Source organism: Epinephelus moara, chromosome 13, assembly GCF_006386435.1.
Source record: "Epinephelus moara isolate mb chromosome 13, YSFRI_EMoa_1.0, whole genome shotgun sequence".
In the NCBI taxonomy this organism is placed as follows: domain Eukaryota; kingdom Metazoa; phylum Chordata; class Actinopteri; order Perciformes; family Serranidae; genus Epinephelus; species Epinephelus moara.
This window is the reverse complement of record NC_065518.1, coordinates 22278202-22303650: the sequence shown is the minus strand read 5'-3', so window position 1 is coordinate 22303650 and position 25449 is coordinate 22278202. Positions and strand designations below refer to the sequence as shown.

At 42.0% G+C, this 25449-nt stretch overlaps 1 protein-coding gene across 2 annotated transcripts; it reads right to left on the bottom strand.

Annotated features, from left to right (window-relative positions):
• Positions 1-7795: 7795 nt before the first annotated feature.
• rnf40 (ring finger protein 40) lies at positions 7796-25236 on the bottom strand. 2 transcript variants are annotated; one of them, XM_050060872.1, is made up of 20 exons: positions 25179-25236; positions 24524-24672; positions 24209-24376; positions 23489-23813; positions 22465-22665; positions 22111-22232; positions 20339-20485; positions 20112-20186; positions 19842-19961; positions 19498-19677; positions 19137-19272; positions 18615-18736; positions 18196-18461; positions 16690-16807; positions 16454-16603; positions 11196-11408; positions 10978-11103; positions 9655-9795; positions 9446-9547; positions 7796-9058 (listed from the first exon to the last, which is right to left on the bottom strand). In XM_050060872.1, the coding sequence occupies exons 2-20, from the start codon at positions 24659-24661 to the stop codon at positions 8882-8884; spliced, it is 3027 nt and encodes a 1008-aa protein (XP_049916829.1). In that variant the 5' UTR covers positions 24662-24672; positions 25179-25236; the 3' UTR covers positions 7796-8881. The 2 variants fall into 2 exon arrangements, with proteins under 2 accessions (XP_049916829.1, XP_049916831.1); XM_050060874.1 differs by having other exon boundaries at positions 11196-11405.
• Between the last annotated feature and the right edge of the window lie 213 nt (positions 25237-25449).

The window sequence follows — 25449 nt, the reverse complement described above, 5'->3', positions numbered from 1 at the left end:
ATGATATTTTTGATGACATACTATACTATGACTTTTTTTAGGATATTTTGGATGACATACTATACTATGACTTTTTTATGATATTTTTGATGACATACGATACTGTGACTTTTTTATAACATTTTGGACGACATACTATACTATGACTTTTGTATGATATTTTTGACGACATACTACAGTATGACTTTTTTTTAATGACATTTTGGATGACATACTATACTATGACTTTTTTATATTTTTGACGACATACTATACTTGGCAATTTTTATGACAGTTGGCAGCACAGAAAAAGTTTACCCAAAAAACAAAACATATTCTACATTAAACTGGCAAGTTGTCCTAACAATGGCTACACAGCTGTACAGTACACACAGTTTGGCTTTACAGCAAGCTGCCATTAAAGGGCTGCAGCATAACCTCGAGTGTCAAATTGCATTTAAGGTTATGTAAACAAGATTGTGTATCCAAGTAATGGCATTCAGGATAATATTTTGTATAGTCCTCTCAGTTCTGGAAAACTGTTTTAACTCACTCATAGGTTTTGATAATGAACTGCTAGTGGTAGGTCATGTCACATTATCTTATCACTCCATTTGTCTCCCCCCACTGAGTCCACAAGAGTCAACATGAGATTATCCAGTAAATGATTGCAGGCTGTTCATATTTGTTCATATATGAACAGCATATGTCATCGTGATTACATGACAAATAGCTGTAGGTGAATGTGGGCTGTTGCTTTCTGAGGCTTTAAGTTGATCCTTTCTCATTTACCCCCATGCCTCCTCTGCTGCCATCTCTCGTCTCCTTTCTCCTTTTCTCTTGTCTGATCACAACAAAGTGTCCCCCCCATAGTGTAGTGTGCTTACACCCAAGAGGTAATGTTTAGAGACACCATTTGAGATGTTCTAGAAACAAACCAGAATTCCTTAACTCTGGGAAAAAAACATGAAATAATCATAACCAGGTGACTCGCAGGAGAGCCGGAATCAGCTAATACAGAACACGTGAGAAACTTTGTGACTTTCTTCTTCTCATAAACTGAAAGTGGGAAATTCCTATGGGTCAGACTGCTGATGCAACTTAATTGCCTGAGAGAGAATTACTCAGTAACTTCTGCTACATGAACAGGCAGTGCATGAAGAGCAGGATGTGTTTTCACAGAGTGTTTCCGTGAAGTTGTTTTGCGCCTGTTTGCGTGTGCGACTTCCAGAGAATAAGCGAACGTGTCTGTGAGAAAGAACTTCTGGTGGTTTAGCTCGGAGAGACAATGTCTACCTCTGTGGACACAATGGAAAGCTTCATCTCTTTTATGGCAGCCATACAGCTGAACAATTACGAGTGTGCACTTCCCAGATGATAAGGAAGGAATGAGCCTGAAGATGTGACACAGTTAACATTGATTGCAAGCTGAGTGTAGAGACTGTTTCAGTGCTTTTTATGGTCTGTGGTTTTCTCTGCAGGTTCCTGCCTTTGGTTAAGGGCATGTATGCACTTAATAACCCAAGGTCATGCATGAAGTAGTGAGCACTGTGACATTTAGCTTAAAAAACATCCCTGCAAAACAATATCACAACACAAAGTCAGCCAACGTAGATGAAACAATACGAGACATGACAAAGTTTCGATGGAGTAACAAGGAAATAGTCTGCAGATATCCGATAGATAAAATGATAACAATCTTCCTTCCTTCTCGGTGCCACATGTGCATTTGCATGGACAACTTCTTTTGTATCCATCATTATAACAAGGAACCACCCTGAGCCTAAACTGAGTCATCATCTGTGGTAACTGTCATGTTCAGACTGGCTGCTTTCATCTCCACAGAAACTAATAACAAAACTACCAGAGACGAGTCTGAAGCAAACCAAAAGTACCTGAATGAATGTGTCGGAAACTGTGGCTGCTTCAATGACAACAACACCAGATATTTTAATATTATGACATCAAGCTGAGGAACTGACAAACCAACTTCTCATAAAAGTGTTACAACACAAAGTCGAGCTGATAACTGAAAGTACACTAGAGTGATGGTGTTATAGATAAATGAAACAAGGAAATCTGCAGATACCTGATATGTTATGATGGTCGTCATTGTTTGTTCAGTGTGACCAGTTTGAACCTAGTGCTGTATGTCATTTAGAAAAAACATCTACAAATTTCAGTTATTTCTTAAGTGCAGTAAAACTGTTAAGTCTGAATGCTGACACCCAAGTGAGTTTTACAGTATGTTTTCCATTGTTATCTACTGTAGATGGACCCTAATGTGCAGGAAGCCTACTTGGATTTCCTTTTTTTTGTATGTCACTGTGTGCAGCAGTGACATTCAGTGCTGGATTAAGTATTAAAATCTTTTATTTCTGAGCAGGCTGGCAGTACCACTCTGTAACAAATACTCCATTACAAGTAAAGGTATGGAATTAAAAACCTTACTGAAGTAGAGGTACAGAAGTATTGTTAGTAAAATGTACTCTTACTCAGAAAAAATCCACATGTGAATGATATATGATGAGATAAGATTGTTAATACTGATGGTTCAAGTGGAGCTTATTTCATTGTTGGTAGTATAGTCCAGTGTTTTCCAACCTCAGGTCGGGCCCCCTCCAAAGGGTGTCAAGATAAATCTGGAGGGTTGTGAAATGACAAACTCATTTTTTAAGACGTTTCTCTAATTTTTGTGAAATATTAGACAGTTTAAGACTTTAATCTGAAAGGGAAATGTTGCCACCTTGTTATGTCCAATCATTGCTGACGGTAAATGTCGTCCATTGAATCAACAAATTCCTCAGAACATGCTATTTTGACAAAGAAAGGTGAGTTCTCCTGTATATGAAACCGTGTTGGCAGTGCCTACGTGAAACAGGATGCATTGAGCGTAAGCTTCTGACTAATGCAACCGCTGAATTTCTTGTGCCTTATAATCTCTCTCCAATAAACAGGCTACAGATAAATATCTGAGTCAGTTGCCTGGGTCCAAACCTTTGAATCTACTCATTCCAACAAGTTTGAGTTGACTGATTCGTCTGGCATCGTGACATGAAACAGCACATTCTTGGTTGAAATAAAAAACTTTTAGCGCCATGGGGGGACTAAAAAGTAGCCAATTTGTGCCACAGGCGCGACTAACGCAGTTGTCAAACTGTTGTCAAGCAGTGCTCTGCAACCAATAAGGAGTACTAATAACAATGGTGAGTGCTGTTGAAAAAATAGACGCTACCTAAACCTCTGCAAAACCAGTATGTTGGCATGGCTACACATCAGTGAATTTAAAATGATGATACATTGGTCTCTAGTGACTGGTTAGGGAAAATCAGCCCCACTCCCCCACGAAAATCGGTTAAATGTCAGACTGAAGATGGAAACGTAGTGAAACCTGTCTGACGTCAGGCAGAACATTTTAAAATGTATCCTCCTTCATAACATCCTCCGCACTCATATTTTGGGATGCCAAATTGCTGTTGGAAACGTAGCTAGTTTGCAATACAAGTAAAGAGAACAAGGAGGTTCGGTATTTGAGTGGCATCTGGAGGATACGCAGAGGCGGTGGCAAGAAGTCCCAGCCCTGCCTCTATTAATGTCACTGTCATGTCAAATGATGTTCCTGGATGCAGGAAGAACAGATTACGCCCCTGAGGAATTTGTTGCTATAGTCATTTACCATCAACACTGACTGGACATCCACATCAAGTTTGGTAAAATTTTCCTTTAATGAACTCATCAAAGAACTGGGATGTCTCATTGGTGGAACTGCTAACAACTCACAGACAAGTAAACACTGCTTGGTAGGAGTACAGGAATGTGAACAAGACATTCTCAAGTGAAGCACAAGTGCCCCAAAATTCCACTTAAGCACAGCACATGAGTACATTTATGTAGGTACTTACTAACACTGCTGAATTTACAGTTAAGGCTGCAACTAAAGATCATTTTCATTATCTATTATTCTGTCCTTGATTAGTCATTCAGTGAATCAGAAAATATCAAAGGAAAAGTGAAAATGTCCTACAGCTCCAGGTTATGTCTACTATTGTGCTTGTTTTGTCTTACAAAATGTCCAGAACTTAAATATTTCCAGTTTACTGTCCCTCAAGACAAAGAAAAGCAGAGAATCCTCACAAGTATGAAGTTAAGACTAGTTCATGTTTGACATGTTTGAAGTACTAACTCTTCCTTTGAGGACAGCTGGATAACATCCTCTGTGGTTTTGGAGGGAGCGCTCTAAAGTCTGAGAAGATAACCCTGATGATGTCATAGTGATGCCACTGGAGTTATCTCAGTTTGGGCTTGAGACTTACGTTTTTAATAGAGAGCCTGCGTTACACACTGGAGGTATGGAGTGGGCAAAAACAAAAGATGCATAAGGGATTTTTCATATTAGGTGCGATTGATTTGTACCACACCCGAGGACGATTGCCCCCCAATCAACTCCTCCTCAGCTTTCACATTAGTAATGTTGTCCCGCACCCAAGTACTTGCGTCATCACCTATGTGACTTTTTCGTTGTGCTACAGTGTAGAAAAGGGCGCTGCAGATGGACACTGCTGCCTTGGGGACCGTCATCAGCGGGGACTGGGGGAGCAGTGAGGCTACGCTCTGCTTCTGGGGCCACTGTTGTCAGGTGTGGAGCTCTCTGCCTCCCGCCAGAGCTCTGTTGCAAGCATTGTCGTCCAATATTGAGGCATCAGTATTAAATTGAGACTGTTTCATAACCAGATAAGAAGTCCTTGTAGTTGTGTTAAATAGCGGTCCATTTCCATGTTTTGGTTCAGTTGGTGTTCACACCTGATGCGTACCGTACAGGAGCACACATGAACCCAATCAGAACCACCTTTTCAAATGGACTCAGGCATGGATCGGCGTGGGTACGGTACAAAGTGTTAACACTAAACAAACTGGACTTTGGGGTCAAATGTACTCGGAACCAAGCCTGGGTCCCTGATGTGAAAGCCCCCTTAGATGGGAAATTTAGGATCTGGTGTTTATAAAACTTGACTCTTGAGTTCAGGATATCTCTGCTGACTGTTCCTTTTAAAAATCTGTCTCATGGAAGTGCAACACTAAATTGGTGAAGTGTCCCTTTAATCTACAAATTAATTTACTTGGTTTCTCTAATTGCTTACAACCAAAATACAACCAGGAAGAACTGAACCTTATACACCAAAAAATCAGTTTTCCAAGAGCCTAAAGATCTAAAGCCTACATCCCAGATGTGTAGGAGGGCGTACTGCAGGGATCTGCTGGTCACATTACACAGGACACACAGCACCTGTCGACCAGGTCATTATTAAACCAGCTGCAGCCAAAAGGCACTTGTTCCAAAAGTCATGTTTGAGGCATTTTGACCTCTAACTCTCTGGTTATGTTACAGCCACATGCTCATGTCTCTAGAGACTCTGCATCCTCCACAGCCAGCCAGCCTGCAGGGCTGGACTGACTCATTTTTTATAGCTGTGGTCACAGCAGAAATGTGTCACAGTTCTTGTAAGCACTTCTCCTGATGACCTCAGCTCTGCATCATCCAGCAGGTCCACTAGAGTCCTGCTTCAAGGTTGAAAAGGTCACAGAGAGGAACTGAACCCTGACTGCTAGTTGACCTCTGTCCTAACCCAAACCACATAATAAGAAGTGGAGTTTCTGACACGCAAATCAGGCAACAAACAGAAACTGATGAATAACTTGAAGGTTAAGAAAAGAAATGACTTTGCCGGGGTGGACTCCTCATGATTTTTTCTGAGGGGTAACTACAGCTTTTCACACATTCATGAATGGCAACACCTCCTGATATTTTAGCAGCAGGGTTAATCATCTGACTTCCACATAAGTTTCTTATGATTCAGCACGAAAATCTGGCAAACATGAGCAAGCTTGGAGACACTTTTTGTGCTCCAGAGTAGAAGACCTTGGCAAATCGCAGCACCTAGCCTGACAAAGGGTGTTTTCGGGTGTGGGGGTGCAGTATTTTGTCATGAATTGGAAGGGGGTGGGTGGACCAACAGCTGATGTCCAGATGTAGAGATGCTTTCACACGGATAGAATCTAGACCAAGCATGTTTTGATTTAGCGAGTTAAAGTGCGCTTGGTAACTTTACTGCCTGAGGAAATGATCCCAACTCATGTAATTATTCAAGATTTTAGCTTCAGAGTGTAATCTGACCCGGGTGTTCTCCACTGGGATTAAATCCAAAACTTCAGCCTGCTGTGGAAAACAAAATCAAAAGCACTTTTTTAAGGGAGTTTCTGTGAGAGAGTCGAACATATCTTTGTGTGAAATGGACACAGGCAGTGCACCCTCTCCATGTGGCCTGTCCTTCTCGCCCAGGGACACGGATGGATGGGGTGAAATAAGGCGATCGGAATGCGGAACCGGTGAGAAATGCAGCTGGTAAAGGAAGCGGCTTTGTAAGCAGACCCACTATCTGACTCCATTATAGGGAGAGCTGAACACCAGGCTCTAATCCATGTTCTCAGAAACAAGGATACCCAACAATGTGCGCGTAAATCACACGTAGAAACGAGAAGGAAAAGTTGTGTAAGTCACTTAAGTTGAATCAAAAATACGTTTTCATTTTCCAAGATAAAAAAAACATGTTGGAATAAAAACTTATTTTACTTACTTTTCTGTGCGCTCACGCCATAGAAATTGATCACAGCCGCTATAATAAGTCCGCACAGCGCGCAGAGAGCGTTTGAAGCCATGATGTCTGCGGGTAAAAAGCTGCTCGCTGTCGGCAACACAATTCCCGAAAGTTCATCTGATTAACAATCCGTGCTGGTTTTCAGCATGGAAAAGCGAGCATCAGAGTGAGTCACCCGGAGGAGTCTGCGCCTTGTTTTAATAGCGCACACACCCACGCTAACAGTTCAACTCCTATGAGTCATTTCCTATGTACTGTACTGCTCGGATTCTCTGTGCGCACTCCCCGACTCACAGGAAACTCCTCTACCATAGTATGTGGTTTCATTTGCTTCGCACCAAGTGAAAGTTTCAATTAAACCACCTCAGGTATGAGAGTTTCAATAGGCTTACATATAATTCATATTTTTATGGCCACACCCTGGAGGTTCTTCTCGACATTTTTTCACCAGAGCGCCTGTGTAGTCTGGACTTAATAGTGTTCTCATTGTTATTACCACGCCTGTCGACGTCATTGACTCCTCTCTGCCAAAAAACACAACTCTCTGGCATGAGCCTGGGTCCCATGCACAGAAAAAAGAAGAACAGCAACCGAGGCAAAAACAGATGACATTCACTAAAACTATCAGCCTTTAAAAAAAAAAAAAAAAAAAAGCCTCTGGGAGAGTCTGCTCGATAGTTAAAGGGAGATAAGCTTTATCTTTGTCCACACTCTGCAGATACAAAACAACTTTTGGAAACTAACATTTGAATAGTGAGTGTCCCTGACGACGCAGGGTGGTGTTATTAATGTCTGGGGCTGGGTGTAGTCTGCTGCTGCAGCACAAATATGCAATAACAAAGCCAGTGGACTCATGCCTGGAGTGCTATCAGGTTGGCCCCTGTCACAGAGTTGTCTCATGTATTAATGCAGACCATCAGTTACTACAACAACATCTGTGCTGTGTGACATAAAATGATCACAGCACAACGTCAAAACTACGTATTTATTCATGACAGGTTATGCACATTCATATGGGTAAACAACTATTGCCAATGTATCACTACCAACGAAGCTATTCTTGTTTTTGCCAACATTATAGCTAATTCTTCTTCCTTAAGTGTTCCCAAATGCCTGATTAACTGTTTTTCACATATTCACTCTTTTCCTCTGCAGCCTGGAACTTTTTATGTGTGTGCTACATGGTGCGAACTGCCTTTCCCACAAGAACTAACGTCAAACAGACGCTAACCAACCTCGCAGTAAATAGTTCACATCATCCGAACAGAGGAAAAGAGGTTTCATTGGCTCAATTAGGTAAGAAGCATGTTGTTGAACAGATGTTTTTGTACTCGACTGTCACGGCTAACCTTTAGGAAAGCGGTCTAAGAGGACCTGGAGCAGCACAGTCCACTAAGGACACCCATATGAGCTGACTTTCCACTGCAGTGATTTCATCAGTAATGAGGCACTATAAGCTGCAGATGTTGTGTCAAACTCTCCAGTAGGAACCATGGCAACAGGATGAACACACACAGAGGACCTTGCCCAAGGTGATCCAAACTCTCCTGTATGTGCTGCTGACTGGGTGCCAAACTAGCTGACGTCTCTCAGGCATTGTTAATACTATAGCCTAACCAAGGAAGTTACACAATTCTGGCTGTTGTACTTTATATATTAGAAACATATTTAGTTTTACACAAGCAGTTCTCGAGTCTGTAAAGCATGGCTTCTTTTTAATTTTTTAAAATGTAAAATTTCAGCTTCACTGATTTTACGGGATTTCCAAAAAGCCAGCAGGACGAAACCACTCAAAGAAACGCTTCAGTAAGATCAACTACTGCAGTTCCAGGTTTTTCAATACATTAAAAAAAAAAAAAGAAACATATTTAAAAGTTGGGCCCAGTTTGTTAAAAGAAAGGATGTTTAACATGGCAAGAACAAGGACAGGAAAAAACAGTGCAGGAGCAGCTCAACATGTAAGAATATCACTGTGTGCACAAACAACTGTGTTTATTAACTACAGCACAACACTCTCAGTCAGATGTGTCACTATGTGTTTGGTCACCAAATAAATCATCAACTGGCAATGATGCAGTAAAACGAGTCTTTCCAAAGAGAGAATAAAAAGGGGGAACACACTCATCTGATATCCCCAAAATGTCTGCCTCTTTGAATAAATCTTCAGTTCTTTTGTCTTTTCTCTATGCATTTCTCTCCTTTGGTTCTGTCTACTGTTTTCTCTTCTCACTCCTCTGTCTCTCTGTGAATTAGGTGATGTAGATGCGGTGAAAGTCGTTGGCTCCGAAGGCACAGTTGCACTTGGGGCACTTCCTCTGTCGGGTGTCGTAACGCATCTTCAGACATTCGTAGCAGAAGACGTGGAAACACTTGGTGAGCACCGTCTCCTTGTCTCGTGTGTTGCAGCACGGGCAGCGCAGCTTGGCCTGGGGACAGATAAATACATTACACAGGGGCCAAAAACTCACTTGCCAGCACTGTTATTACCTTAATTCATTGTACGGTAACACACCTAACACTTGAGGGTGTAACAAGTATGCTTGATATCCCCAGACCGCAATATTTCTGTGGAGGTTTGAGCTCACTTTCTGGCTCATGCTCACAAGTGAAAAATAGCCAATCAAGCAAATTACAAAGGTGTAGTAATTAGCATTTCAGCATATTACTTTTACTGGACTGTTATAGTTCTGTAAACAACAGTCTACTGCAGACTGTGCCAGAAAGCTGTTGGTGTTTTTATAACTCCCTCGCCACTCACAGTGGTTGATTAAAGCCATACATTTCTCTGCTTAACAACGTTTTCTCTTCCTGACCTTGTACTGGTTGATCTCCTCCTGCAGGATCTCATCAGCATCAGAGTACACCTCCACCTTCTTCTGTTTCTCCAGCTTCCGTCTCAGCCTCGACAGATCCTCCTAGAAAAGGCATCAGGAGAGGGGTCATTTAACAAGGACTCTTCATCTGATCTGAGAGCTCTGGGAGAGTCTGGAGCGATATTCCCAGGCGCTGAAACACAACATACCTGTGCGCGTTTCAGGTTGCTGCTCTCCCTCTCCCGGGCGGTGCGGTTCTCAGCCACAGAGACCTGGATCTCCTTCAGCTTGGCCTGCGTGTGCTCCAGCTGCACCTTCAGGTCCTCTGCCAGCTGGGCAGCCTCCACCGCCTGCAGGAGGAAAGGAACCGGACACACTCAATAAAAAAAAAACCTAATGATGAAATCCTGGGCTGTAATGTGGTGGTAGTACAGTAAGCGTGGATAAATCGTCTGAGTCTGTTCTTTGTGCTTCAACTTTAAACATCCAGCCATGTACCAACCTAAACACGGCACCGCTGGTTTTGTGTGTTTCATCCTATTTACTGCAGACCGTGTATATTTTCCATGTCTGACGAGCGTTTTCCACAACATACCATAAGTGCTTAGATCCTCTTCATAGCTTCCAGGCTACCACTGGTTTCACTTAAAGTAAGCCGCTCCTTTTGTGTGTTTTCTGTTCTGTTTAATTTTACTGTTATGGTTGTCGCTACTTGTGAAAATCAAAAGTGAAAAAAGAAGGATTCACACAGACACACAAGATGACCTCATTAACAGGGCCCCTGTGCACAATCCTTGTCTTGACAGGTACTCAGGCAACATTAGAATATATTAGACATATATTTCACAAGTAGGCACTTAAAGGGATAGTTACGATCTTTTGAAGTGTGGCCATATGAGGAACTTATCCCTAGTCAGTGTATTACCTACAGCAGAAAGTGTCCAGCACGCCCCCAGTTTGGAGAAGCAGGCAGTAGCACCACCATGGAAGCTAAGCAATGTATTGCTGTGGCCAAGGGCAGCAGCAAAACATATTTTAGCCACCTAAATCCCACCTAAAATAAGCCCCACCTCAAAAAGTGTACACTAGAGAATATTTTCATCACTGCTTAGCTTCCATTCAAGTCCTCCTGCCTGCTTCTCCAAACTGGGGGTGTGCCAACTGCCATTTACTCTATGTAATACACTGACTACGGATAGGTACTTCATACAACCCCACTTCAAAAGATTCGAACTATTCCTTTAACTACATGCAGTAACTGCGGGCATTGGGACAGACAGTGGCTTAATTTGCCAACAATGTTTTGTGGAAAGAATCCCACAAATCTTGGATTGTCAGAGCTTTTCATGAGCACACCAAAATAATGACGTGTACAAGTTTAACTTTTGGCACATGCTATTATCCAGATTCTCTCATAATGCAGTCTTTATATTTAAGAACAAAAGACATCTGGCAGCAATCAACTCATTTGGTGATTAGTCAAACTTAAATGCAAGAGCTGACAATATGATTGATGGCATCTCTCCTCTCACCTTCCTCTTGTTGAGTTCTAGTGCTTGTGTCCGGACAGACAGCTCTTTTTCCAGAGCGGCGAGCGTGCTCTGAAGGACGCCCTCTTTTTCCTCGAGCTTCTGCACAACCAGCAGTTGGGCATCCACCTGGACAGTGACGGCAACAGTTAATACCTCAGTGTCCTGCAACAATTAAAAGCATCACTGCTGCATTGCCCGATTAGGAGGTAACACGTCACCTGGGTTTTGAATGTGAGAACTTGGTCGGCCAACTCCTCCTTCTCCTCTTTCAGCAGCTTGTAGATCTGGTTAGATTTGATCCGCTCACTCATCAGCTTGAAATTAGCGTCGTCCTTCTCCCGTAACTGCTGCAACAGGCGGCTGTTCTGCTCCTGCATGTCCTCGAAGGCCTGGCCTGTTACATCCATCTCACTCAGCAGGGCCTCCTCCTCCTCAAGAGACAGAGGTGTCGGGGATCAAAAACAATGCAGACACAGTGACAGACAGTGATATTAACTCTGGACTGTAAAATGGGATGGGGCCTAACTTCATTACCACCTGCAGTCATTCATTCAAAGGATGTGTGGGGTTTTAATTCAAAGCAGTGTTCACTACTTTTGGCTGTAACTAGACATGTAACTCATTATTTCTGGAAACAAATAACACATTTACTGAAATTTAAATGGGCTCGTTACTTGTTCTTTTTGCTTGATCATAGCCCACAAGTGCAGCTGTTATGAATCTAACGTCACCCGTAGTGAGTGGCCCTCAGCCCCTCTGTCTTGTGTTTGTGTGCAAGAAAGTGACAGAGAGAGGGTTTAGAGATGGTGGAAGGTGGACTGTTGCAAACAATGTTTCTGTTAGCTGGTAATACAGTAACATTATTATTCCGACGGTCACCCAGCTTTACAGCAGCGTTGTAAATGGCATGGATACCTCAATCAGCGTCAGAATGTTGCTGCATACAATGGCTGACAGTTCATACAATTTGAGCTCACTTTCCTTGTAATATGGACATTATTCTTATATTCATTTACATTATTGGAAGGCCTGTCGAGGCAACCAAAAATAGGCCTATCAAAAGATATAATTTGTATTGTTCCACTACTTTTCATCATAATAATAAAGGGTACAATCATAGCTAATATTTGACAGTTGTCTTGTCTCACACTGTTCAACAGCAACACTAAAAAATAAAGCTATGTATGTATTCATAAGAAAACTGAAGCAGATATTTAAAAGAAACACAAAATTTACTTTCCCTTGTGACTAACTACTTTTATATACTGTAACTGGTGAAGTAATTCAATTACTTTTGAGAGAAGTAACAAGTAACTGTCAGTCTTTTTCAATAAATTGCACAGCACTGATTCTAAGTCATGCTCTCTCAATAATTCGATGCTTCTTTCCTGATGATATTCTGCAGTCACATCTGAAAATAACTAAAACTAATCCATGTGTTGCATGTGTTCCTAACTCCTTCTTTATGGCTTCTACATAAACAAAAAAAGCCACACATCACTACACGCAAAGAAATTATGATCCGCTGGCTCAACGCTATTTTTTTTTTAAAATAAAAACACAAGTGATTAATCAGCATGAATCAATACTATGGTTCAATCTGGTGGATTTTGGTGTTAAGAATCACAGAAGTGCAAAGTTGTTAAATTTGAGTGTAATGTCATCACATCACCTTATGCGATTAATTAAATTACACCTTCACTGGCCTCTTTATGACTATGCACCTCGAGGTGCACTCACACCTGGTTTGTTTTCTGGGCTACAGACGTAGTAAAAAGTTTTACGTTGCTGTGTTTGCTTCATTTTGGTTCGTGCTGCCCACTTACAAGCCAACTGGGGCCCATAAACAAAAGTCATATGAGCTCACAAGTAGCTTGTTTATTGGATAGTTTTGGCAATCTGTCACCCCTGCAAAGTCAAATGTGGCAGCCAGAAACTGGGAGGAACAAATCAAACGCATCTGAGTCCAAGACAATTTAGCTGCTGTACTTTAACTTAATACCGGATTAAGAAGGCAGAAGTGAAGAGCCGAATGCACCAGTATCTGCCCAACCTGTGTTTTGCCGTCTGTTCGTTATGTTCTGCTAGACCTCCCAAGCATGAGGAGTGGCAGGCTTTCAGATCTCAACATCTGCCACCTCTGTGCTCATAAAATACTATGGAACAACAGTTAACAACTTAAAACACAGTCATAACCTTTTTACATTTTGGTGTAATTTCCTGTACTTAATTACAGTCTCGGTGCTAAATGAAAGGAGACCTGCATTTTTTAAGGTGGTGCAGTTATTTGCTTTGCACCAGAGTTTACTGACACATTGGAGCCCAAATTGAAATTGTCAATCCTCAGGACTCCTTGGATGAACATAATAAGATTCATATTCAGTGATAAGCCTCTGAGACTTACAGATTCAATGGAGCACTGGGGTCAACAGTTGTTATCGTGACAGCACTACATTATCTAACGTGGGTGTGTCCCCTATCTATGCAAGTCAAGTTTTAGAATTACGATGACATTACTTAGCTAACATTTGACCCCAGTCAGCTAATCGTTTTTAATTTTCCATCTCATGACACTCTGCTCTCGTATTCCCTGAGTCTTCTGACATACTAATGAAATTCCACGAGAGCCTCTCAACATTTACAAGAGAGCAGAGCCAAGTAAGTGAGCTCAGATCTGACAATGTTTCACATACTTCGAATTTATCAGGGTAGCTCATCCCAAAAGGATTTGTCCCACCCAAAATTATTGCGCCTATATATTTTTTTCTTAAAATGTCAACACTGTTGTGTCACAGCATCCCCCTCCTCATATCTTGTAGCATATTCAGACAGCAGTGTGAATTCATTTGTGCCAGATCACAAAATGTAACAAATAGATAACAAAAAAATAAAATTAAAAAAAGAAATCATTTCAGGGGTATATTAAGCAAGATGTTAAATAAATGAGGACAGCTTTAAAAAAACACCACGTGGTCGGAAAATTAAGATAATCAAACAAACATGGACACTGTGTAAACCAGAATGTGATTACTGATGATTCTTGTATTAAAGAGGTTAGTCTGGCAGATGTTTGCGTAAGAACGAACCAGAGTGGCTTCAGGGTTTCTCTTCTTTTTTTTTTTTTTTACTCTTTTCAGAAACACTGTTGCCATGCTTACAGCCTTCAAGGGCCAAGAGATCTGTATATTTATAACTGATATTTCAGACAGAAACTGCAGACAAAAACAACAGACAAATGAAAAGCAAATCGCGTTACTGGAAAAATAGAAAAGAAAGCAATAATAAATTAGGCTCGGATTAAGTAACCCAGCTCATGAGATTTAAATTTTACGCCACAGCATCACCTTTCAATTCCTCTTTTGTTAACTAAGATTAGAAGAACCTTTTTCTTAGGCAAATGTGAGACTCATTGCACTACTATTTTTCCTAACACAGCTGTCTCGTTTACATTCATATCTGGTGCTGCCCCAAAGGTTTAAATGTGACATATAGGGCTGATGATTCATGTCTCATGTCAGGCGGGTCTGAAACTCCTAATACGTTTAAACATTAGAGAAGTTTTGACTTTTATCGAGCTTTCGAACACGTCAGTTTGCTACTATAATCGCTGTATGCATATGTGTGCAAACTGCAGTTAAAACCTTTAAAGCTGATGCAAAATGTTTTGATGGTTATAGACGGCTGGAAAATAAAGAATATTATGGAGAAGCTGATGAGTCTTTCCCCATGTTAAAGCTTAAGTGTACTAGGTAGAAGTAAACATACAAGTGATACACATGCTCAGCTTTCTGCCAGAGGTGCCACACACTCGCATGCCAGTGTTGAATTATAGTCTGTGTGTGGTGGAAGCTGATGACAGGAGGGGGGATCAGCAAACTTTCTGTTTTTGCTTCTGTGTGTGCCTTTGTGATCATTCTTTGTTCCATCTCTGAATTCAGAGGTTTGTGCAGGTCAGTGAACGCAACACAAAACATGAAACTCTTCATGAGTTTTTTTTCCTCAGCAGCAGTTTGTTGAGTCGCAGGATGGAGAATCGATAAGTCGAACAGTTTATTGTGTGATTGATCAGAGCTAATTTGACTGGATTGATGGATTAGAGGAGCGACTGCCGCAGATGCAAGTGAAAGCAAACTTTCAGACCTAGTGCTGGAGCGGTTTCCATGGGATCATGGACAATTTCATCTAAAGTAGGCTAGAAAAACGATGGACAACACTAAAATAATAACGCAGTTGTTCTAAAAATAGAGCGCTCAAATTCTAAATACATTAATGAATGGTTAAGTTTCACTTAAACCTTGTTTGGCGTTCTGCTGCTCTGACTGTACACTCTGCAATCCGAGAGTCTGGTGCTCAGTGTTAATTCCGTTGACAAAAACTACGACGTTTGTTGTTTTGTTAATGACCTTTGTTCCATGATGAAAACGAGACAATGACAAGCTACAATTCGATCTTAGTCATAAAAACCAAGACAAAATCTATGTTTCAGTTTCGTTGACGAGCGGAGATGAGACGTGATGAAAATGTTGATGGCGGACTATTGGACATTGAAAGCCAAGAATGGTTGTGCATGCAATTACCTTCAAATGCCACGTGAGCAACAGGCTACTAAACTTCAGTAAATTGTCAGCGCCAGGATGTTTCTCTAGCAAGCAAAAAAAACTGACATCGGAGCAGCGTCAGCCATTGATGCAAGTTGTGAGTTGTAATTCGGCAGTAAATAATCAGCCATGTGTGTGTGACTGTGGATGGCGGAGCTGTTGAATGGATTTGTGGAGTTTGTTAGTAACAGCGGAGGCTGTTAGCAGCGGAGCAAGCAGTAACCAGCCAGCGGCTTTCACAGCTGATCTCCACAGGACTTCACTCAGAGCCGGACTGTCTCAAGAAGGTTTATGGGCTGATACTGTTTGACAGGCAGGTCGGAGGATCAGTTATCTGTGAGTGTAACTGTCCTGTAAGTTAACAGCCTGAACTCAGATCAGTTTTCTCTGACAGAGATGAAAGTTTAGCTTTAATCACTAACTCTGTGAGACATGAGTTTAAACCGCCAGATAAACATGTTGCAAGAAATTATTATTTTTCTGCTGACAAGTCAGATTTAACAGTGACCCTGGGTTCAAATCCTAGTTGTCTCAGATTAGTTATTTGTGGTGTCAAAGTTTTAGACACCATAAATAGAGAAATGTTGAGCTAAAACCAGACTAAATCAATGACGGATAAAAATGACCACAACTGATAAGCATTTTCATCTCGAGACTAAGACCAAATCTAAAATAGCTGTCAAAAACAACACTGTAGGTGCTCCAAATCCAAACGGTATGTACATTCTAACAGCGCTCCGAAAAAATGGTCCAGCTTCAAAAATAGAAAATCAATATTTGGCAGCAAATGCTGATATTGTGACAGACCACCACAAATAAATGACTGTGTGGGAAACCCTGCACGCTCTAAAATGTCTGAGAAACCTTAACACACATACCTGCTTTGTTGCAGCGAGTTTCTTCTGCAGATGCTCGATGGTCTCTTCGGCCACTCGGATCTTCCTGAGGGCATCTTCATCAGCCAGCTTCTTGCTTTCCTTCCTCTCCCTCTCCTCCAGCTCTCGCACTCGCATCCTTAACTCATCCACCTGGGTAGGGTGAGATGGGGGTTATGAGACGCAAAAAAAGAAATGTGCAAAAATATGTTGGAGAGACAAAACGAAGCAATACAAACCTCAGCTTTAGATTTGCGCTCAGCTGCCATGAGCTGCACTTTGTCCCTCTGCTCCTTTGGAGCCGACTTGTACATGTCCAACAAGAGCTTCATCTCTTTCTGGGACTCCTGGGCTTTCCTAAAGGAGACAGAGATCACATTAACATTAGCGATCCCATCAGTGCAGTTAGCTGAGAGCTTGTGAGTGTGCACATGTGCTTAAAGGGAAATTTTGGTTTATTTCAACCTGTCTCCTATCGTCCTAAATTTGTTTCAAGTGACTAGTGACATAAAAATAATACTTAGCATGTTAGCCGTTAGCCTAGATACAGCCGGGGCGCATAGTAGCGTCAGACCTGTTAAAACGTAAGTGAACGGGCATACTTCAAGTGCAAAGTTAGTCCACTAAACAAGCTTTTTTTCCACAAAGACCGCCTCATATCGTTAGGATAAATGTCAGAGAACATATAGAAAACGACATGTAAACGTGTTGTCTTACCTTACCGGTGTGCTGCCATGTTTGTTTACCATTTAGCTCTGCTTTCCAAAGCGCGGCCGAAATATCGCGAGAACAAGCAGCGATCTCATACCGTGCCTGAAATCTCGCGAGAACAAGCAGCAACAGCTGGAAGGCAGAACCGGACAGTAGCCTGAAAAGTTCATTCATTTATTTTATGAAAGATTTATAGAATAATGGCTGACTTTTTGCCAGACTTCGACTTTGTGGAGGAGGAATTTGATTTTGCAGAGTTTGATGGCCGCCCTTATTTATTTGAGCCAGAATACACTGACGAAGAGCTTCGTGAAATTGAAGAACGGAGGAGGAGAGAGAGAGAGGCGCAACAGGTAGAGGACGAGAGAGGAGGAATGGCTGCTGCAAGGCTGCGTAGCTCTGGAGATTGGTGGTGTACCTGTGAATGCTGTGCCCCAGTGCCCACAGAAGAGGAATGCCTCTGTTGCAAGGAATGGGACCGGTTGCAGCCTTATTTTCAAGGTCTGGATGTGACCGAGGACGAGACACCTCCACCTGGAGTAGTATCCAGCTGGGCTTTATCTAGAGCTCGCGAGATTTCAGGCACGGTATGAGATCGCTGCTTGTTCTCGCGATATTTCGGCCGCGCTTTGGAAAGCAGAGCTAAATGGTAAACAAACATGGCAGCACACCGGTAAGGTAAGACAACACGTTTACATGTCGTTTTCTATATGTTCTCTGACATTTATCCTAACGATATGAGGCGGTCTTTGTGGGAAAAAAGCTTGTTTAGTGGACTAACTTTGCACTTGAAGTATGCCCTTTCACTTACGTTTTAACAGGTCTGACGCTACTATGCGCCCCGGCTGTATCTAGGCTAACGGCTAACATGCTAAATATTATTTTTATGTCACTAGAAACAAATTTAGGACGATAGGAGACAGGTTGAAATAAACCGAAATTTCCCTTTAAAGAGACATTTTGTTGGAAAAGGGAGCAAGAACACAAACATTAAAATATGATATAAAGCAAACTAGAGTAGAAGGGGGATGTACTTGAGTTCTACTCTGAGCATCTTCAGTGTGTCTGAGTCCTTCCTCTTCAGCTCGTCGCTGCGCTGCCTCTCTCTCTCCCGCTCCCTCTCTCGTTCTCGCTCAGCCTCCCTCTCCCTTTCTCTCTCCCGGGCCCGCTGTCTCTCCAGCTCCTTCCTCCTCTCCTCCTCCTCCTCCTGGTCCTCATCTTCCTCTTTTTTCACGTCGATACTGTCACTCGTCGACTCCTCCAGAATCAGAACCCCTGTGTCGCCACTCTGACAACGCAACTGTCGACAAAGCAAAACATTTTTAAGCATTGATAATAAATCCACATAGTTTAGAGGAAATGTATTTATAATGTGTTTCAGTTTTGCTTCAAGAGGCCCTCTAGATCTCACTGAATGAAATACAGAAAATATTTGTCAGTGAACGTCATCTACCTTATTGATCTCCATCTGTGTTTCCCGCAGCTTCCTCTTGTAGCGCTGAACGTCACCTTTCAACTGCAGGTTGTGGTTCTGAAGACTGCTGATTAAGTGTCGCATTTCCCTGTTGATTGGTCCTGAGAGCGCAAAGACAAAGTGCGAGAAGCAGACGTACACAGAGCAAAGTCAATGTGTGGTTTTCTTTTGAGTCATTCAACATCATCTGGTGCTGTAAATGATGAACTCTAACGCACGGTGCAAAGGTGTGACTTCACAACAGAGATGATATACTAGTACTGTTTCCACAATGTCAATACCAACGAATTAACAATAACAACGTATTCTGCTTGGTCAGCGCATACTCAAATTACTGTAATTATCTGGTTGCGGTGCATAAACATAATCCATCTCTTCATACAGGTATAGATTCACAAAGACTTCAAAAAAAAACAAACAGTAGAACTAATGCACAAAACTATGGTGGGGTGTCTTTTAAAGACGTTTTGATAGATGCGAGGTGTGTGTTTTAAAAGGTACCTGCTTGTTCGTTGGCTGCCAGGTTCTGCTCAAACTCAATGCGCAACATCTCATACTCTTTGCGCACCTGAGCCAGGGTGTCCTCCAGCTGGATGACCTCAGTCCGCAGCTTCTTTTGAAGGGACAGCTCATCACTCTGAACAGTTGAAAACAATAACACATTGACGACCACGTTGCCAAGCTGTGGTAATAACACACTGAGAGGTTTTAGTTGTTAGGGCCAAAAACAGAAAAGACAAATACTTGGAATGGCAACACTGGGCTACAGTCAAGATGCAGTGACGAAAGCAATCAGGGATCTTACATTGTCTCTGGTGAAAAACACTTCTTTTTTTTTATGAGATCAACTTGTAAAATGTACCTCCATGTGCTCAATCTGTCGCAGATGGGCGTTCTTGGCAGTGAGCAGTAGGGCTCGTGCCTCATCCAGCTGGGTTTTTACCCCCAGGGACTCATTGTACAGCAGGGAGAACTGCGACTGCAGACATTTGTACTCCAGAGTCTCCTTCACAACCTCCTCTGGAATATTCCGCAAATCCATCTATAAAATCAGGAGACGAAAGTAAAGAATGAGCATTAGAAGTCGGTTACCACACAACATAGGCCCAAACTATGATGTCATGTAGGCCCAAGAATAAGAAATGAGTTCTTGACAAGCAGGTGTAGTGTTACATCTAATTTAACAGCCAGGGATTATATCTTTACCTTGAGCTTCTCACTCTCCCTCACGGCCTCCTGGAGCTCAACCTGCAGTTTCTCCAGCTCTGCCATGCGACTATTAGCCAACTCCTGGTTGTGCTCCAACTCTGCATTCAGACTCTCAAACTAAACAATGACAATGTGTTACAGATAGGAGAACTGTGCATGGCATAAAAACAGTTTTTTCAACACAAACTGGCTTCTGAGATATGAAGAAGGTTATGACATACATCACACAAAAATAATTACAAAGGGAAACTTTCTACAAATGCTCACCTTCTGAATGTTCAGTGTAATCTGGCCTCCTGGTAGCCCACCTGAGCTGCCAGTGCTGCTGTATCCAGACTTAAGCTGCAAACAGAAAAGGCATAACGAAAACAAAAGACGTGAAACATTAACACTTAGAGCGATTTTCACTGAATGAATACATCTCATGGACAGAAATAAAGCACGCCAACACACTGAAGTACGAGTTGCACAGAAACAATTTCATGTAAACATACCTGCTCCATGGCTTCTGCCAGATGTTTGTTGAGCTTTTGTTCCCTATTGCGGAGTTTCTCAATGTCCCACTGCAGGTCCTCCACGGTTGTCTCCATCTCAGACACCTTGGTCTCAGAGCTGGTCACCTTGTCCACCAACTCATTGTACTGTAAAAAGGGCAAAGACATGACAACAGCCATGTCATCAGCAGTGTTACTGTAATCACATTACATTCTTCTGTAACACACCAATGTAATGTGTTACTGTCTGTAAGTTCCATAATTACATTACAGATACTAATCAGACAGTTATGTCATTACCTGTATTACATAAGTGCTTCAATTATCTGCAAAATGGGTGCATAGCAAAAAATCATCAAACACACAGACAACAGCGACACTGTCCAGTGCGCCCATGGAGACACTCTTCAGTCTGGGCGGTCTTGTGCTGACTGAGCTTGCGAGCGAACATCTCAGGTGAGTTTGTCTGAATGTGTTTGGCCTGTAAAATTCAGGTTACATGCTGTTAAAACATGTTTTTACCTATTAAGTCTCTCATCATCTAAGGGTGTTAGGGAGGCCAGTCTCTATGTTGTTCTATGTACTGATGTATTATTTTGAGGCAATTAAGATTTGTAGGCTACTAGGCAGTATAAGGAAGGGCAGCCTCTTTTATATATTTATAATTCCCTTTTTTTTGGAGGTAGTTATTGCCTACTGCGTGCAATAAAGCCTTGCCTTTGCAAAACATTTTTAAGCACTATTTGGGCTGATTTTCTGCAACTTTGCTGTCAGCTTTTTGGTATTACTGTGTTAAAGAATGAAAAAGAAAGACCTTTTGTATGTCCTCCTTGACAGGACAGAGATATGTGCTGATATGTAGGCATATGTAAGGTTTAATGTTCTATTAGCCCTTTCTACAAACAATAGGGCCGCTACTAAGTCCCGTCTTCATGCTGCCTTTGCATTTTTACACAGAACCAAACAACAGTGGAATCATACCTCTCCTGAAAGAGATTCTGAACAGCATGACAGGCGGGACATGTAACACAACAACGACGACGCCCTCTAGTGTACATATGACATATGTGCCGGCAGCGCTTAATAAACCTTTACAATGGCATTGACATGGCAGTAACAATCATGTACCATCTCTGTGATATGGTGGCTAATCTTGTCCTCTGTTTGGAGGATAAGGAGCTCCCAGACCTCACCGTTTTCCTAATTGGCAGACATTTTTGGCCACTGATTTGAGTTAGCTGCTAACTGCTGTTTTTCAAACTCCCGAGGTGGATTGTACGCTCAACACATCATCAAAATGTCACACCTATGCCGCCCATTATCCTGCTGGCTGTCTCATTTATACAGACATAATCTTGGCACTGTTACTACCTCTGATGCCGGCTTAGAGGCGAGACAAATCTTGCCCCCTATTCTGTGATTGTACTTTTTATGCAGAATGGCAAGGCAGCATAATGGCGTGAAATTCTCGCCTTGAAGGGGCAGTGTAAAAGGGGCTATTGCTAACTGGAAATTACATGATAGTGCATCTCAGGTATTGTCACAGAGAAATGCAAAAGTAATGTAACCTGTAGTGTGACTAATTACTTTCTACAGGGAATAAATAAGTAAAGTAATGCAAAACTAAAAGTAACATTGAATGTTTAGTTCATTGCTTTTTTTTAAATTATCAACCCCAGGACGTTTTTACAATTTTCTCATTCACATAATCAAACTATTTCTGACACACACCCACAAGCTGACACACACATAGGGTGCCAAGGACATCATACCTCCATGGACATCTTGTGGTGTCGGCCCTGCAGCAGAGTGGCCAGGTCTCGCAGTCGACTGTTCTCCTCCAGCAGAGTATGGTTCGCATTGATGATGTCAGACTGGCTATCGTCTTCACATGCTGCCAATGAAGATCAAGATAGTTGTGCCAAATTATCTTAGGGCTAACAAGTGGTAAAAATACCTTGCTCACATTTATGTGCACCAACAACTTGGTAATGACATGTGAACCCATTAGTAACAGGGAATTAGTTTTAACACAGGATATAAAATGTGATGCAGGTGTTCCTGTTTGTGTGTCAATATGTTATCAATTATGAATGTGTCAGTAACAAGCACATCTCCACACTAACCTGCAGCCTGGACTTGTTTGCACATGTTGTCGATGCGGCTGTGCAGCCTGTCAAACACACAGACCAAGCAAGCGATGGCTTCCTTGCTGAACTGCATGCGGTCTTGCAGGTGCAGGGTGAGCTCCTCCTCGCTGCTGTGCTCCAGCGTAGTTAAGAAACCCTTGGCATTCTCACTTAGGGGAGCAGGGGGTGGTGTTGCATCTGAATACAGTGAGAGGTGGTCATGTACGAAGTTGGTTAAAATCAGCAGCTGATTACATGATCAAAAACACTATACTTCAACCTTCAGCTTGAAAATTGGAAATCATGCGTGCCCTCATTAAAACTTAAATCTTGGAAAGATATTTGAGATGGTACAGCTAACTTGACAGCTGAAAATGAGCATTTTGCAAGTTGTCATGACATTTAAAGCGTGCAGCACTGAACAAGGCAAATACAGATAAGGAAGTTATCACTGCTTTACAATAGCTTTTGTCAGAAGAGTGTATCCAAAAAAAGGAAGCAAAAACAGTTGTCCTCTACATACCACCAATGTTTTTTCTCATCTTTGAAACAACCTTAAGGTTCAGTAATATTGTTTCAGCCCTTTGCTTTACCTCATTTTCACAAGAGGTTTTATCACTTTAATAAAACACAGATCTAATCACCTTAAACAAACAATGTCTATCATACGTCACTAAAGGTATATATTGGCACATACTTGCTCTGTTATTTACATCTACTAGTGCACTTGACCGGTGTGTAAGATAGAAAATTATTGATTTGAAGCATTTTTGCAAAAGTTGCACAAACTTAGCAAAAATTGTAAACAACAGTACCAAAATAAGAGAAAGAATGGCTAATCTGAGTACCGAAGGGGAACTGATATTGAAACCTAATCTGGAGTCACACATGTAAATCTAAATTCTTTTAATAGACATAAAGTCAGATAACAGATTATCTGCTCAGATTATAGCAGTCCATAAATGCAGTCAGCGATGGAGACTTTTCAGGGATCAGCTCGGTCAAGAAAGTCACTGCTTACCTGTTGCTGAGTCCGTTGGTGGCTCTGTGGGTGTCAACAACTCTTCTGACCCAGTAGGAGGAGGGGGCTGCTTCTGCTCTTCTTGGCGATCTTCCTGATGCTCCTCCTGCTGCTGCTGCTGCTGCTGCTGCTCTGCCTGCTCTCCCTCGTTTGGGGCCTCTGGGAGTGGAGGTGGAGGCACGGCAGAGGTTGGTGATGCCAGGCTGACACCATCTTCCTCCATAGGTGTTGGTTCAGGGAGCGGGGGCGCTGGTGGGGCTTGGGAAGATGTCACCGGAGCGTCGGGTTCAATACGTTTGCGTAGAACGTGCACATTCTCTTCCAACTGCAAAGGATTGAAAGAAGAGTTAATCCTCTCTCATGGATAGATATATTTCTGTATTCAGATAGTTCTATTCCAAAAACTGAGTATAGCAGTTTGTGCGATCTTTTGACTTACATTACCAAGGCACTTCCACAGACTGAGCACAATGCAAAACTCTGCTAATTGGCTACGTTTACAAGCACAGAAACAAACTACATATAACTATATATGGTCAGGTTAAGGCAGACAGTTGAATAACATTTTAATGTGTTGCATTTATTATTGTTTAACGCCAAGTGGCTTTGACGGACTGAGACCCACCGATTTGGTGTTTACATGGACATTCCTGAAATCAACATTCAGCTCAAAATAGGTTATATTTAGGTTAAAACAATGTCATAAATGTGAAGAGGTACCTGTGACCAGTAGCGGTTGACAATCAACAGGGTGGTGTCATCAGTGGCCTGTCTCTTCTCCAGCTTCTCAATTTTCTCACGTAACTCATCCTCCATGGTCTGCCTCTGCTCCAAGCGCTCACATAGCTTCTTATTCTTGAACTGGAGGACCTTCATGTCCATTTCCTCCTGCACAGGACAAATGCAAACACCAAAGTGTGGACTGTCAGAGATTCTTAGTGTTCTTTGGCGAAAAATACTTAAGATGAGCTGGTGGAAGTTGTAGTAAACAGACTACAAATGGTGACTAATGGGAGTGAAAATCAGATGACGGACCGTAGAGGAGACTCCAGCTATGCGTATGGGCTCGATGAGAGTGGTGGTGGTCTTCTCCTCTTTTTTGCTCTTCTTCTCAGGTGGGCCAGGGGGGCTGTCCCCTCCTGAGGGACGTTTTCCTCCCCCAGCACCTGACATCTTTCCGTCCCCTGCAATAAATCAAACATGACATTAAATCTTTGCTGTGGTACAGCTTTAAGAAAGTATAGATATGTTTGCAAATGGAGAACTCATTCATTTCATGACAGCTAGCAACGGGATTAGCCTTGCATTAAAAACGCAGGGGCCACTGATGATAAATTGGTCCGAATACTGCTCATCTGGAGTTCGTATGACAAAATGTGTCCCCGATCAGGTATACTAACTGTTACTGTATAAGCCGCTGCCTGAAAAGCTACAAACTAATTTTAATTTGGCATTTCTGCTAGGGAGTAACGAACATTAGCATGCTAGCTAACGCTAAAAATGCTAATGCTAACGTTAATTCTTCGAGACCTAGTTAGCTAAACGGCGCTCTTTGTCCTACATATTAAATGGGTTGTGGTCGTCATTTGTATTCGCAGACTATCACTATACGTGTAAGACCGTCTGCAAAGAAACTGTACATGCAAAGAAGCGTACAAACCGTTTTCTGTAAAATATCAACGGTACAAACCTTCGCTCGGAGCAATTGAAAATGTAACTCAGTCAGTGCATCAGGAGAAGCTACAGGAAGTGACGACAACGTACTTCCCTATAGTAAATTTTTCATTTAATCAAGAATTTATTTAAAGAAAAAACAACGGATTAACTACATTAGTAGGACATCTTGTATTAAAATTCAGTTACTTGGATTATTTTGTAACACTTCTAAAAGAACCATGACAATTATTACATTATTATTTACCACACTGCAACCTTCACTCCGGCCTCGTGGGGGCAGTACA